Source organism: Seriola aureovittata, chromosome 23, assembly GCF_021018895.1.
Source record: "Seriola aureovittata isolate HTS-2021-v1 ecotype China chromosome 23, ASM2101889v1, whole genome shotgun sequence".
Taxonomy (NCBI): Eukaryota; Metazoa; Chordata; class Actinopteri; order Carangiformes; family Carangidae; genus Seriola; species Seriola aureovittata.
In genome coordinates this window covers 1103290-1118414 of record NC_079386.1, presented here as the reverse complement: position 1 = coordinate 1118414, position 15125 = coordinate 1103290, and the positions used below count along the sequence as shown (strand labels likewise).

Sequence of the window (15125 nt, the reverse complement as noted above, 5' to 3'; positions counted from 1 at the left end):
AAAGCACAAATCAAGGTCTAAAATTTGTGATTGCACAATGTTCGATAAATCAGGATTTCCCATAAAATATATCCCAAATGCATATTAACCGACAAATCATTCAGTGTCAATTAGCGTTTTATTTTGAAATGTGTATACCGGAAATTTGATATTCTATGTAAGGTCTGTCTTGACTTCGGTCAACTAATCCAAGTATCAGTGTAGAGACACACACAACAGCAGGTCGCGACGTTCCTGTCAAGTCCAGGAGTAAACGGGGTCTGCGAACAGGTGCCGGGAGGGGCCACACCGAGCTTTCACCGCGTCCAGGACTCATTCCTACATCATTCCTAAAGTTTGCTTTTATTTTCCTCTGCGAAGAGCGACAAGTGGCACTCTGGGACACAGAGGGGAAAGGATTTGTGCAGAGTATTAAAGCAGCTGAGGCGTTCAGGTTCCCGAGTCGGTCTCCCCTGCCCACCTTAACATGGCTTCAACGACATGCACCAGGTTCACTGATGAGTACCAGCTGTACGAGGAGCTGGGGAAGTAAGTTGTCCCCGTTTTTATCAACATGTTTATTCGACATTTGTGGTTAAAATGAAGCTTAAAGTTAAAACTATGATATTATTGTTATTGTTGCTGTGGTTGTTAAGATTTACCTTTACCTTCGCGGGCGACGCCGCCTACCTGTTCCTACCTTGCTAGGTTCAGTCAGCGCGGGCTCCCATTCAACAATCTTTTCGTTTACTTTTAACTTTGATATCAACGAGGAGCGCGAGCGAGATAAAACACTAACGGCTGCGTTTTTAAACCAGTGGGGTCTGTACTTTGCTCTTACATTTATTTATTTATCGTAACTGTTTGATTTATCGCTTGTCCCGCTCGCTGCCGCCCATCAGCCGAAGACTGATTCAATAATGTCAGGTGAAGCAACTCAAACATTTAAGGAACACATTCAAAAGCGTCACAAAGTGCGTCGGGGTGTGTGTCGAATATAAAAGTGGAGCCTTTTTAATCAGAGGTCAGGGGTTTGAAGCTGTGCTCCAGCGGACATGTCCCTCTGGCAACACGCCAGGCGAGTAAAAACAAGCAGAAGTGCGTGTGGAATTTGGTGTGAATGCCTTTCAGTAGAGCAGCTCAGGTAACCCGTGTCTCTCTGTCAGCTGCAGTGAAGTGAAGCTCAGCTGAAATGCGTGTAAACCGTGTGTATAAGACACTCAATGTGTCCCTATCTAATTTGCTTTCTGTTTGGAGAAGTTTCCGCCCCCTTTGTGCAAAAATGGGAAAGGTTGAAATTCTTCAGTGGTGTGTCTGTGGTCCGTGCACACAACACTGCCTTCTTTCTTTCTGTTATTTTTAAATACGACTAAAAATGTGCAACTGCTCATGTTGACGCAGATAAACTCAAAGCAGTACTAAACAGTCTCCAGTTAGGTCTGGGTTTGTGTTGAATCATGCAGTTTGTTCCTACAGTGAAGAGCAGAGATCAACCTCTCACTGATGCACTCAGTGGTGGAGAGAGACGCATCACAGTGGAGTGTGTGGATGCAGTGGCCTGTCAAACATTTATCACAAGGACTAAATACCAGCAACTACATCAGTTACTGCTCTGCACCATGAGTTTCTAATATCTGATAAAAGACCCATGGATGTCTGAGTTTATTGTGTGTGTGTGTGTGTGTGTGTGTGTGTGTGGGTGTTGGCTGCAGGAGTCCAAGGTGAGCACTGAAATGATCCCAACTAAAGAAGGTGTGGCTGTTGTAAAGAAGAGATCTGGCAGAGCAGTGCTTTACACAGTGTGCAACAAGACTGGCACCTTTCACAGATGTCATCTTAATACCCGTCAGCATCCTTAAACGCATCCTTTGCTTCACATAATGAAGAGCACATTTCTATGGCGACAGTGTGATTAAAGTAAATAGAGATTGCATAGAAATAGACATGCATACAATTGATATTGTATGCATGTCTTTGTTCAGGTGCACTACCTGTTTGTTGAGTTAGGGCTGTCCCAAACGATTATTCTTTAAACGATTAATCTAGCGATTATTTTTTCGATTATTCGACTAACGATTATTTTTTTTAAATTAACCTAACAGTAATTTTAATTATTTTCTTGACTCGCTGCACCATGGTGTTTCCTCTTTATGTGCTCGTGCATGACTGTCGTGCTAGAGAGATATGCCAGATGCACTTTGCAGAGTCTGCAGACTACCGCACTGTTGGTGTCAAGATTAAAGTATTCCCAAACTTTGAGGGACCGTGTGCGAGGCTTTTTCGCCACGTTGCTCCACACGCTCCGTCGTGCTGCTGGTAGACGCCGCCGTGTTGTTCAAATAGATTACACAGACGCAAATCATTCACGTAGTCAATGACTTCAATTACGTCACCGCGTTGTCCCAGTCCGTGCGCTGCGCTTGTATCCGGGTAAACCAAAGACGATGGATATAAACGGTCCCATTAGAAAGTTCCGGTTTTGTTCTATGAACATTTACCCTGTGTGGTTTTACACGACGCGTCGACACTAAAATTCCACGTCGAATCACTTTTAAAAATTGACAACGTCGATTACGTTGGATAATCGTCCCAGCCCTATGCTGAGTCCTTCCGCAGTGCTCATGATCTTGGATCTATATGTTGTGTGGCGACTGAACAAACTCAACTGAGCTCTAACAGTAAGTGCATCTTCAGGCTACGTATCTCTTTTCCTACGTTTTCACCTCCGTCCACACGTTTTCAAGCACCAAAAAAAGAGACTTTTGGAAATGCTGGTGACCGTGTTTTATTTTGAAAACTCTCGGGAAGTGTTGTAATCTGGACGGACAGAAACTGAAACCTTTGGAAACGATGACATAGACACCCACGGTCTCTCCTGATTGGTGAATACAACATGATGATGAATGACAGTTACTGACCTTATTGTCTTTGCTAGCAGCTGTTGTTCGCTTACATTCTCTGTTTTAATGCTACAACTGTCTTTGCTGGTCCTCCTTCAGAGGATTTACTGCAGAGGAGACTATCTACTTCCTGTTTACACCAGCTCACACATTCTCAGTGTATATGAATGGTCACGTATGTGTGTGTGTTTTCAGGTGTGTTCGTCTGGACCGAGATCATTTCTGATATAGAGCTTAAATGGACGACTGGAAACGTTTCCGTTTGAAAAAGCTGTTTTAAAATGAAAATGTAGCAGTGTGAACGCAGCCTCAGCTGCAGCTGTTTTGTTTAACTGCTGTTTCCACTCTCAAGCTCAGTTACAGAACGGTCAGTTTGTCTTCAAATGAGTCTCAGGAGCTCAGAGAATGGAAATCTTTTTTTTTCACCAAGATTTGTTTTATTGGATTTTATACAACACAGAAATGTCCAAAAAAGTTGCATTGTTGTGTTGATTTTAGCAAATCTTGCCACACAGTGACTGATGCCAATGTTTTCTGTTGTGCAGGGGAGCCTTCTCTGTGGTCAGGCGGTGCATGAAGATTTCCACAGGACAGGAATATGCTGCCAAGATAATCAATACCAAGAAGCTGTCGGCCAGGGGTGAGTACATGAGCTGAACTGTACTTAAGCTGATGTGAAGCTGCGGTCACTGTCACTCTGGGACAGTATCTGTGCATAAAACGCTTCCTGTTTTTTTTTTCTAGCCATGTCACCCTTTAAGCCAACTTCCTCTTTGTGTGACTTTACAAGCTTTCTCAGGCCTCCACCCGCTCTCTCCCAGTCATGTCTGTAGTAGTAGCTGGTGGTCAGGTTTCAGATGCTAACCACATCTTACTCCTCCAGCTTTAAATTCACTTTTGCTCTCACACTTTCTATCGCTCGCTTTTTTTTTTTTTTTTTTTTTGACTCCACTCATCAAAGTGGCAGCAACATGAAGGAGGCCAACGGCTCCTTTTGTGACTCATTCTCTGATATCAACCAGTCTCTGATCTCTGATGAGCTGCACATGACTCACAGAGCCGGCTTTCACATTGAAACACGAGCCATTGAAGGCAACATGGTGGCAGAACTGAGAAAAATTCTCCTCTGTTGTTCTCTCCTCCTGGTGCCTTTTTTCTTTCGTGGCTTGTTTCTGTGATGGAGCGTCTGTTCAGGAAGCAGAGGCACAGGTTCTTTTATTTTCCTCCCCTCACCTTTTTTTATTTTCTCTCCATCATTATGTGCGCAGCGTGGGCCGCCGCTCCCGCTGTCTGGATTTTGTGCCACTGATTGATCTCTGCACAAGACCCTAATGGTCTGCACAGTGCACTAACACACAAACAGAAGGAGATGGGCTTGAAAAAGCACAGTGATGTTGAGCGGCAGCAGATGTGGCGTCTCGTGGGGGAAGCAGGGGGTTTCCTCACAGCTGCAGAAAAGCAAATGGAGAAGATGTGGTTTAAAAAGAAGAGAGAAAAAAAATGCATCACTAACAATGAAACAAAAACTAAAAGGAGAATATCCATATAGGGTTGCTGCCGTAGTGGTCTTACACGATGTTCAGACGCTCAACGATTATATAACGCATTTTTTAATAGACATAAAATCCATTTGGTTCACGGCCATCAAATAAGAAACTATCCATACTTAAACCGACCAGACACAAAAGACTAAAGTCTGACACCCTCTCACACCCTAAGACACAGAGTCATTAGTCTCACATTATAAGGTTCTGTAAAGACTGTGGTCATTATTTACAAGACTGCAACTAGATTTCTTTAATTCTGTTTCCCATCATTCTCTTGGTGGACATTTACTTCTTTTTCCAGACTTTTTTTCCATTTTGAAATTATTTTTATTTCAATGCCTGCCGCCTCCCCGGAGTTGCCAAGACTAAAAATTTAGGATATTAAATATGTTTGATTTTATCAGAACGTCACCTGGCACCAAACGGTCGAGTTGATGGGAGCTCGCCGAACGTCTGTTCTGGGGAAGTATCTGTTGTAATCTGTAACACAGGTGTCTATTATCCGCTGGGAAAATCTTCTCACTGTGGCATTCCTAATCCATTCTGCTGCTATTGTTGCTGTCTCACTGACACAGTGTCTCTTCATTCATAGCTAGTCCATGATTGATTCCGCACTCGGATTGCTTTGGCCCAACGCCTACACTGAGCCTGAGCCTCCCTCACCTGAAGGAGGAAATGAGAGTGAAAGTGTGTGTGGGCATCGCTGTTCTGGTATTTGTTCAAGGTGAAGGCCGACTTTTCAAGACACAAGGAAAAAAAAAAATCTAATTTGAGTTCACCCAGAGGGAGTTTCTTAGTCCACAGAGGTGCAGTCAAATAAGAACTGTGGTTCATTAGAATTTGGGTCTTATATCCATAGTTTCTGTAAAATTATTATTCAAACTGTCTGTTGTAAGAATCCAACACACTTTGCAAACCAACTTCCTGCTTCAACTTTGACCCACTGTGTGGAGGAGAAAACAACAGGAGAAAAAAGGGACTGAAACAAAATGGCAGCTCTCCCCTACAGGCTTCTTGGCTTCTTCTTAGTCAAAAACTTAAACAATTTTACCAAACCAAAAGTACTGGCAGACACAAAATGTGCTTTCACAAATCACACAAATCCTACGGACAGTCAGGCAGGCAGGCAGCATGGCAGAGAGAGGGTGCAATGCAGCTCCTCAGTGACTTGTATAAGCCCAGGTGACCAATCAGCTGCGGTTCCACCAATAAGGAGGGAGGATCCAGGGGTGAGGCCTGCAGCACCTGAGCAGCAGCACAGATCGCATCACATCACATTCAGTGCTTCCTATCTTATCTCCTTCAGCATAGGAAACACTGGACCTTCCTGTACGAAAGAATAGGAGAAATGGTGTCCCATAATTCCTTGCTGCAGCAACGTTTAAAGCAACACACCATTGTGGTTTCACCTCTGCAGACCCAGGGAAATGTAGAAACATCAGAGCAGCTGTTTTAAGAAAGACCAACAGAACTGATGGAAATTGTGGACTGATCCCAAATCCATAAATACAGATTCATCCTCTTTAAATCAGTGAGGAGTCGTCATGAAGAACAAACAGGTTGAATTTATAGTTAACTATATGATCATATCCAAATACTATAGTCTAAGAATAAATGTTGTTGCACTTAATCCCCTCCCATTGTGTAAAGCACTAAAAATGAATTTTCTCTACTTAACAAACTTATAGAAATGTCAGGAAACTCTTTATACTTATGTCTGAATACAGTTTATTCTGTCCTCCTGCTCAGTTCCTTATTTCTCTTTAATTATCATTTTAATGGCTCTACTTGTCTTTTACTTTCATCTTATCGTATTTCAATCCTGCCTTGTTTTGTATTTGCGGTTATGAAAGGAGGATTTGTCATCTAGGTGTTATAAATAAAGTTAGTTAAAAAGATCGTTGTGTAATTGCAGTGCAGTCCTTATGAATCCTCCTTCACATCTTTCCTTGACCTCATGACGTTTTCCGTCTTCGTCGAGGAGAAGAGGTTAGAGAGGAGATTAGTTTGACTTTTCAACTGTAGCCCAGGTTTAGACTGTGTTTTTACTGTCATGACCGCTGACCTCTCCTCTCTGTGACCACTACCTTCCCCTTAATAACTGCATGGCCACAACCCAGCTCACCACTCGTCATGTTGAGAACCACAGTGTGGTTGAAACAATCGCAACGTCACCGCCACTGAAAAACTAAAGTCATGGGTCACAGCCTGAAAACACAGAGTGTGTGTGTGTGTGTGTGTGTGTGTGTGTGTGTGTCTGCGTTTTTGATTCATTTAATGCTAAAAACTGCACGTCATCCTCAAATCATGAAAACAACTATAATCCGGTTTCTGGCGGGTTTCACATGACAGTGGTGGTTTTCAGAGGAGACAGGGGGAATTCAGCACTGTGGTCTCATTATGCCCTCAGGCAGACAGACAGGCAGATACAGTAACGTACTGTGAGAGCTGAGAGATATTGGAGCAGGCGGGCTGAACCGAAGGTCACGTTCAGTGAGGGGAAACCCCGGAGTCACTGCCAACGCCGCCGCTCCTGCTGCGTGATGAGAAATCCTAAACAGGATGCTCCCTCTCATTGGAGAGCCTCAACGTGGCTGTAAACCTTGGCTTCACACCAAAGGCAGCGCTGCCTGGTGCAGGGCACTTCAAAGGAGCACTGACGGCACTGTGTAGTACTACAGCCAAATGAAGGACGTCAGGAAGACTTTGACAGAATTTATCATGATAGTCTTTTGCTTTTTAGAATGTACACACAGTCATAGTCAGAGGCTCATCTGTTTGTTGGAATCAGCTGTCACAGTGGGAATACATATGTGCTGTATGTCGTTGTGTCTGATTTAGTCTGTGTTTGCACATTTGAGTTCATCAGGGTTGTGATTTTTAAAATGAATGTTGAACCTCTGTCTTTAGTTTTGACTTGTAGTGAACTGTGAGAAAGCACTGGAGCCATCACTTGAAGTATACCGTCAGAATATATTTAAGGAAAAGCACAGTGTAAGGTCACCCTTCCACTTGGGGGAATTAGGAAGTGGTCCACTGATATGTAGACGGGACAGCTTGGATTAAGGGCAGCATTGGTGTGACTGCAGGGGGTCAGTAGTGTCAGCAGTGTCTGGGTGCCAGCCACCAACCAACTTCTTGTGGTGATGTAGTTAAAGTTGGAAGGTAAATTCTAAGTTAGACAACCTGTAGACATTGAAATCAGTTGCAGCACTATAAAGGGTCAGTTAGAATCTAAGATGGACCCGAACATCTGCATAGGCAGATGTGTTAACACACAGTATGTTTGGCGTGTGTGGGCTGTGCACCTGGTCCAGTCCTCATGGTCATAATTTTGAGCTGTACGGTCTCTTATGGACATCTTGTGTAAAATATGACAAGGGTCTTGGGGTTGTGTCTTAGATTTGTCAGTTAGGTTGACTGATGGATCTTTAAAGGCTGATATAATGGAGCAAGAAAAAAACCAATGGCAGATTTAATCAGACGAGTGCCATTTCACTGAGTTTAACACTCATATTTTGAGCAACAGTGCATGCGCCTTCAAATGATCAATTATGACCATTCTACCGACTGTGCCAGCAGTTATCTTTAGCCTAAGGCGTTAATATTGCTTCACTATAACCAATAACATCATAACATCATTCTAATAATTAATGAATAAAGCTACTTATATACAATTAACTTTCATGTATATATAAATTATCTCAGGTTCACAATGAAATAAACTTGACTTCATCAATAAAGCCTGCATTCAAAATGGTGATGTGCGTCCAAGTGTCACTAGTGGAGGCAGCTCGGCCAGAAACCAAATTCCATGAATTCCTATTGCTGCAGATTAATTGCCGAAGACATTGACTGGTCGACCTCTGTTTGGCAGAACCAGTCCAGTTCACATCGCTCTTGTCTTTAAGATTGGTGTACTGGGCAGGTAAAGCAGCTTTACTTATTCAGCCTGGTGAGCTAATGATTGTTAATGAATGAAATAAGGCAAAAATATTCCATTGAATCTCAAGTCCAGTTGTCTCAGATTTGAGTCTGGTGAAAGATATGTGTACAGGGTGGGTATGGTTAGTCGAGGCAAACGTAAACAATGATTCACTGATAGGTTTGTATACAGCTGCAACAATTCATCATTTTGTAGATTTTGTACATGACAAAAAATGAAATGCAACTATTAGATGAATTGTCTCACTCACTCAGTCAAAAAAACAAAAATGCCAAACACTCAAATGTCTTTTCTGAACATCGGAATATCTTTGGGTTCTAGTAGGTGGAATTTAAACAAGCTATCGAAGTAGATGACTGTGGGCTGTGGGAAATGGGCATTTTTCACTATTTTGTGGCATTTTATAGACTAAAAGATGAATGAATGAATGAATGAATTAATTGAGAAAGTATTACAGATTAATCCATAATAATGAAATAAATTGTTATTTGTCTTTGCCATTAGCCTTTGTCTTCTTCCACCATTGGCCATAGACAAATGACATGAGAGCATTTCTTCTGTTTGTGCTCAGCACACTCTTTTTCCTTTGTGGCATAAAGACGCAGTTCAGCTAATTTTCTTCCTTTTCCAAATGTTTGGACCAGGTATCATCTACCTGTTTTTAGGTCATCCTAATCTGATCATGGTTGAGGAGAAACAGTAACACACATTTGGAAAAAGTCCCTATCTAAACCCCTTCCTTCAAAATAAAAGCCCTAATAGTGAGACAGAGCCAGAACATTGAACTGAAACATTACCCAGATGTACTGAAGTGAAAGCATGTCTTCACTGACAGTGCAGGCCTGCATGAGGGGAAAACTAGGACAGTGGTTTAACACAGATCGAGGGATGCTTGGACTCGGCGAAGTGGAAATGATCACTTGACAAACCCACCAGGCTGTGGAAAAGCTAGCTACGGTTCAGGAGCCAGCCATTCTGTCGGTTTTGCTTCTGGAAAATACCCGAGGCCCCAGCAGCTCACAGTGAACTCTTCATTCCCATGGAAACAAAAGAGATGGAGAACTAAATATAGTCTGTGGGGTAATACAGACATTTAAGTATATCACAGCCTTTGTGCTGTTAATTGCCCAAGTACATGATTCTGTATGAATCATTTTTAGTTCAAATATGAAGAATAATATAATTTTCTCAATTTGAAACAGTTTTTGACCGGCTTTTTTTCTGGTTTCATTAGGAAGAAACTACAGGGATCACACACACACACACACACACGAACAACTGCTTTTTATGTCAGCTGTAAGAGCAGCAGTAGAGGCGATGACCTGACCGCTCGACCCTGTGGGTTGTATTGAGAATGGGTGAGCGATACCTAAATCCCTCCTGCCACTCCCTACACACACACACACACACACACACACACACACACACACACACACACACACACACACACAAATGTAGAGTGTTTCTAAATAAAGAGCTCCATCAGAGGTGTGTGTGCAGTGCCAGCGGTTGGCTTAGCCGCTGATGTCAGGGGCTCAACATGCCATTTACACAGCACCCTGCTAAGACCAGACATGAAAAGAGAGGGATCAAGGGAGCTGCATTTTGTGTATGTATGTGTGTGTGTGTGTGGGTGTGTGTGTGTGGAAAGGGGAAAAGAGACATTACACAAAGCAGCTGTGAGCACAGTCGACATGGTATTTGAGTGTGTCTTGTCATTGTATCCACAGCTCATCCCTCAGGTCCTGACTGACCCATATGGCCTATGACTCGCATCACCAGTGAGCTGCTCATACAAACCTCGTTGACACAAGCATAAGTGATGACTCAGTAAACCCTAAGAGAATGTCCTTGTGTCTCTGTCACCACTTAAATAGTCTGTCTCTCTCTCTGCCTAAAGTGTGTCCACTAACCCTAATTGCTTCTGTCAAAGACCCTGAGCTAATTGCACTTAATATTTTCCGCCATTTTAGCATCATTCATTCATTAAGAAATCCGTCCATGTAATTCTCTGCAGAGAATGGAGGTGATTCATTTGAAATACAGCAGATTTTAGGGAGTTTGTCTTTTTGTCAATTTAATGGTTTCATGTTCTGAACATGAAGCATATGGAGCTTTAAGATGAGTAGCTCGGCAGATTTTGTGACCTTTTACCATTTTTGTTACCTACCCGTTTCTGTTTCCAGTCTTTATGCTAAGCTAAGCTAACCTTTCATTAAGCAGTTACTCAATGAATCGACTCAAACTCAATCTACAACAATTTTGATGAAAAAAAACGAGGAACATATATTTTGCTCAAAGCAAGGTAGAAAAACTTGCTTTGGTATCTGCACTGAAACTAATGTATTGAACTACCAGCATGTATTAGTCTACCAGTGCCGCCTTGTAACTGCACGTGTAACTAAATGGATATCTGTCAACATTCATGTTGTTTTACTCAAAATTCAGACACAGTGTTTCCGCCATATAAATTTTGCAGCGGTAGACCGTGTAGCGTGAACACCACAATTTAGAATATGCTCTCATTGAAATGGGGCACCGGTCCTCAGGGAGGACAGCAATGAATTACTTAATTGATTAATGTGATCAATCTCATATCAGAGCTGTAGCTGAGGACCTTTGGCTGGAACCCAGGTGGCTGTGGTTGCCATGGTAGGACGGGGGATCTAGGTGGATTCTCCTGGAGGCCGTGTCCTGTTATCACGATGACGGATTCTGCCGGTGTCTCAGCGGTTCAGCTCTGGTGGAGTTTGTCAGGAGACTTTCTGTCTCGGGCTCTCTTGATTTCTGGTCGGCTTCTTTGCAGGCGGTCGTGCAGAGGTGTCTCTGCTGGTGTCTCTTGCGGGTTGATGCGAAATAAACTCTAATGCTCTTCACTTTGGCTGGATAACTTTAGAGGAGACTGGCGTTGACCAGATGACTCTAAAACTGTTAAAAATCTTCAAAAGGGAAAATGTGATAATATTTAAAAAGCTACAAAATTACTCTGAGGCAGTTCTGTTGTTTTGGTTCAGTTGGTCTTGACTTGGCTTATAAAAATAAAAAATCGCACATGTAGACAAAAAGAATGTTACTTGGAGCATGTGGCAAAGAAAGAAAGAAGGACACGGACAAAACGATAAAGTGCAACATGGTTAGGAGCTGTGGCTAAAAGCCGTGTTTAGAGCAATGTGTGAATCACAACCGTTTTATCCCCTGGGGGCGTGTGCACGTTTCTGGGGCGTCACCTGTCTCCTCCTGTGTTTCAACTTGGAGAAGAGAGTAATTTTCCACGAAACCTTTGAATAGTTTAATTCTAGAATTTACCTATAAACTCGCTCATCCGTCTTCCACCATGACCACAAAACATTAAATGAAACGACATATAAACCTAATGGCACTAATAATGACAGATGGGAGTAATACGAGTGTTGATTTCATATTCAGCCGTCAAACCTGGAATTAACAATAATACAAGTGGTTAACTGATCAAACAACAATATAAACAGTTCCTAAAGTTAATGTGGATTACACAGCAGTTCTTTGACTGTAATAATAATAATAATAATAATAATATGGACATTCTGGATGTCATGTAGTGTGTGTTACCTCGTGTGAAGGATGTTGACAGTATGGTCACATAAAGGACATTGTCTTAAAGTCTACATGTTACATTTCTACATTCTATAGGATAGAAGTTTGGGATTGAAATATTACATAAAAACTTCTCATGAGTTAGATATTTAATTTTACATTCTTCCTTAGATCTGTGTCTGTGAAGAGAGTTCTGCTGGTCACTACCCAGGATTGGAATGTGGGCTGTAGTTTATGACTCTTATCTAGGGAGTGACAGGGGAAGGGAGGTGTCTGTGTGTGTGTGTGTGTGTGTGTGTGTGTGTGTGTGTGTGTGTTCAAGCATGGCACAGAGATGCCAGGATTCACACCTTAGTGATAATAGGTCCTTTTGGGGTTACTTTTTCTATACAAGAAACAATCAAATATCAATAGACAGAGTCTTATTGTTACAAACTGGAGATTTTGCCTATGCTCTCTAGTTGCCTGGTGTCCATTCATTAATCCTCTGTAGCTGACCCTTTGACCCATAGTCTGGTTGTGCATCTCTATGACATGCATGGTCTGTTTGTGAGAGAAGGAACCCCTTGTCTCTGTTTCCGATTTATTTGATAGTTTGATGGTAGTAACAAAGTGTCAATTTTGGGTCCATAACTCTGCATGTCCTTACAATGAACTTCTTTAATGGCTTGTGACTGATGCCAGGCCAGGTATGTCCACTACATCCGCCTCTGAAAAATTGCCACCGCGACCACCGCTGCAACATCATCAGAATTACATGAATCTGCAGTGCTTTTAATTTGAAATGATGGATATATGAAGTGGAGTCATTTGGCAACAGCTGGCTGAGGTGAGAGGGAGAGACGAAAGGGGGAAGATAGAGAAAGGAAGATTTAACTAGCATACATTAATTGTTGTTACCTGTTACAAACTACACACTCCGCCCAAATCCTGTTGGGCCAGTGGACTGCCCTCTGTCTGCCTGTCAGACAGGGTGCACATAACGGTGTGCTGTGCGTGTTCTGAGACTTCGTTCTCTTGTGTTTCTTCCTCCTCACCAAGGAAAGTCTGAATTGATTTTTTACATGAGCATCAAACCTGATTGTGTTTAACCTCTGATTCAGCTCAGACTAAAGACTTTAAACTTTATTGGATTTCGCCCTGAACATATTTGGAGTGTGAAATGCAACAGTGAAGATTAACGGTAGCCCAGTGACAGTCAGTATGTACATGTTTTTATATAAGTAATCATTCACTCCACACTTTTTCCTGTTCTAACTGATGCACAGCTGCTCATGATCTGCTAAAAATAGCTAATTTGAATGAGGCGAGGGAGCATGAAAAACAGAAATCAGGCTGCCATGTAATAGAGCAACTGTCAGCGGGAGTGGAGGGCTCCCCAGTCCCTGGCAAAAGGTATTTTCATCTGTGCCTGCCTAATTTCCCAATCATTCAATCAACTGGCAAGAGAGAGACTTATTATTCCAGCCTTTCTTTTTTAAATAGCAATTAATGTTATTTCAATTCTTTCTGACTGTCTTTTTAAAATGAAAAGGAAATGAATAATGAAGGAATAGAGGACAAGTAGTCAGGGAACATCAAAAGCATGAAATATGTATGATAAGATAAACACATGCATCAGATGGTGAGCTGAAAAACAGACTGTGAACCCCAACTATAATCGTGAATGTCTGTGACTGACTGACTGTGTGTTGGTCACAATTGGTCAGCCGAGTACCATGTGACTGAGTTAGAGATTCCCTGTTGGCCATTGCTCTTTCAAAATGAATTAGCACAGAGACTTTTTTTCAAAAAAGAACAGAGGGACAAATCTGACTATTTCTTTTTGGACAAACCTTGACTACAAAATAAGAAGGATATTGTATTTCTTCTAACTTTTTCTCTCTGAGTGATCATGTTACGTAAATCCAGCTGAAATCGCAGCTCAGTCTTTGTCTTTAACTGATGTGTTTGGTGATGTTGTCAGACGACGTTGTGGTAATAAAATCAGGATTTTAGCAGCAGCTTGGAAGTGACTGCTGGCTTACATGTAGTGGGCCACGTTTCGGGTCACTGTTTCAAAATTTCCATTGTTGTGACAACAGAAACAGAAAAACATGTCAATGATAACAGCTTTATTGGGGATTCAGCTTGATTAAAATAGTTTTAAACTACATCCTCATTTTCCCACATATTCCAGTCATATTGACCTTGTCTTGTTTCTGTTGTGGAATTATTTAATCTAATACAATGCCAGTTGGTGACATGTTACTCACAATGTTTAGATTTATTGGGATACTGTTCTTCAGTTGGCAGGCATCAGGTTGCAGGTATCCACTGTTTGATGGTGATATACATTAGCGGGTGCTAAACTGATTTGTCTGCTATCACCCACTCAATCAAAACCCACAGGAGGCAGCTCATCAATACTGATAAGCTGCATTGTCTCTTCTCTGGCTGAATATTAACACTGAATGGATTTCTGTGGATTAGTGGCTTTGTCTCTCTCAAGTCAAGCCTTTGTTTGAAGAATCAACCTTTTCTGTCTGTCTGCTCTTTCTTTCTTTCTCCTCGTGTCCATATTCCAGACAGCAGGTCCAGCACAGTGTTGGTGGATGTTGGGATCTGCCGGGGTTGGACCTTTTGACCTGTTCGTGATGCAGCTGAGCTGTGTAGAGTGTGTGGTCCAGTAGCCACAGGTCTGGATGTCTGCTTTTTGCAGACAGTGTGATTCTGCTGGTTTGACCTCCAGCAGACACTGACACTGGTTTTTTTTAGCTGAGGTGAAAGAGGCTGGGGTGTGATGCCATGGTATATGGTTGGAAACAGTCAATTCTCCAAGTGAAGAAGTTCAAGTATCATAGAGTGAAAGAAATTGTGTGGTTCTGTTGCTTATTCTGTTAGCTGTTGTCACAGCTACAGTAGGTAAGCCCAGGATCCTCCCTACTTGTCTTTGATTGATGGTGTGCACTCAGGTGCTGTCTCTCACTGTCGCTTTGAAACACGGGGATAAATTGGAGTATTCCCTATGGGCTTTACTCTAAATCCTCATTTAGCCAAGTTGACCTGCCACTTGAGAGACAGGCTGCCTGCTTTAATTAGGCTTCTTTGTCTGTCAGACAGAGACCGGGTGCTGCAATCTAGAGAGAGCATCTTCCAGCGGTGCTCTCCTCTGCCTTAATAAACTGCTCTGAGAGGATG

General features: G+C 42.3%; 1 protein-coding gene across 13 annotated transcripts in view; it reads left to right on the top strand.

Annotated features, from left to right (window-relative positions):
• The first annotated feature begins 207 nt into the window (after positions 1–207).
• Positions 208–15125, top strand: part of camk2d1 (calcium/calmodulin-dependent protein kinase (CaM kinase) II delta 1) — a 96516-nt gene continuing 81598 nt past the window's right edge. For all 13 annotated transcript variants that reach the window (XM_056369949.1, XM_056369943.1, XM_056369940.1 and 10 more), the window contains exons 1-2: positions 208–528; positions 3425–3519. In XM_056369949.1, the coding sequence (XP_056225924.1) occupies positions 467–528; positions 3425–3519 (157 nt within the window). In that variant the 5' untranslated portion in view covers positions 208–466. The remainder of the gene's footprint in view (positions 529–3424; positions 3520–15125) is intronic.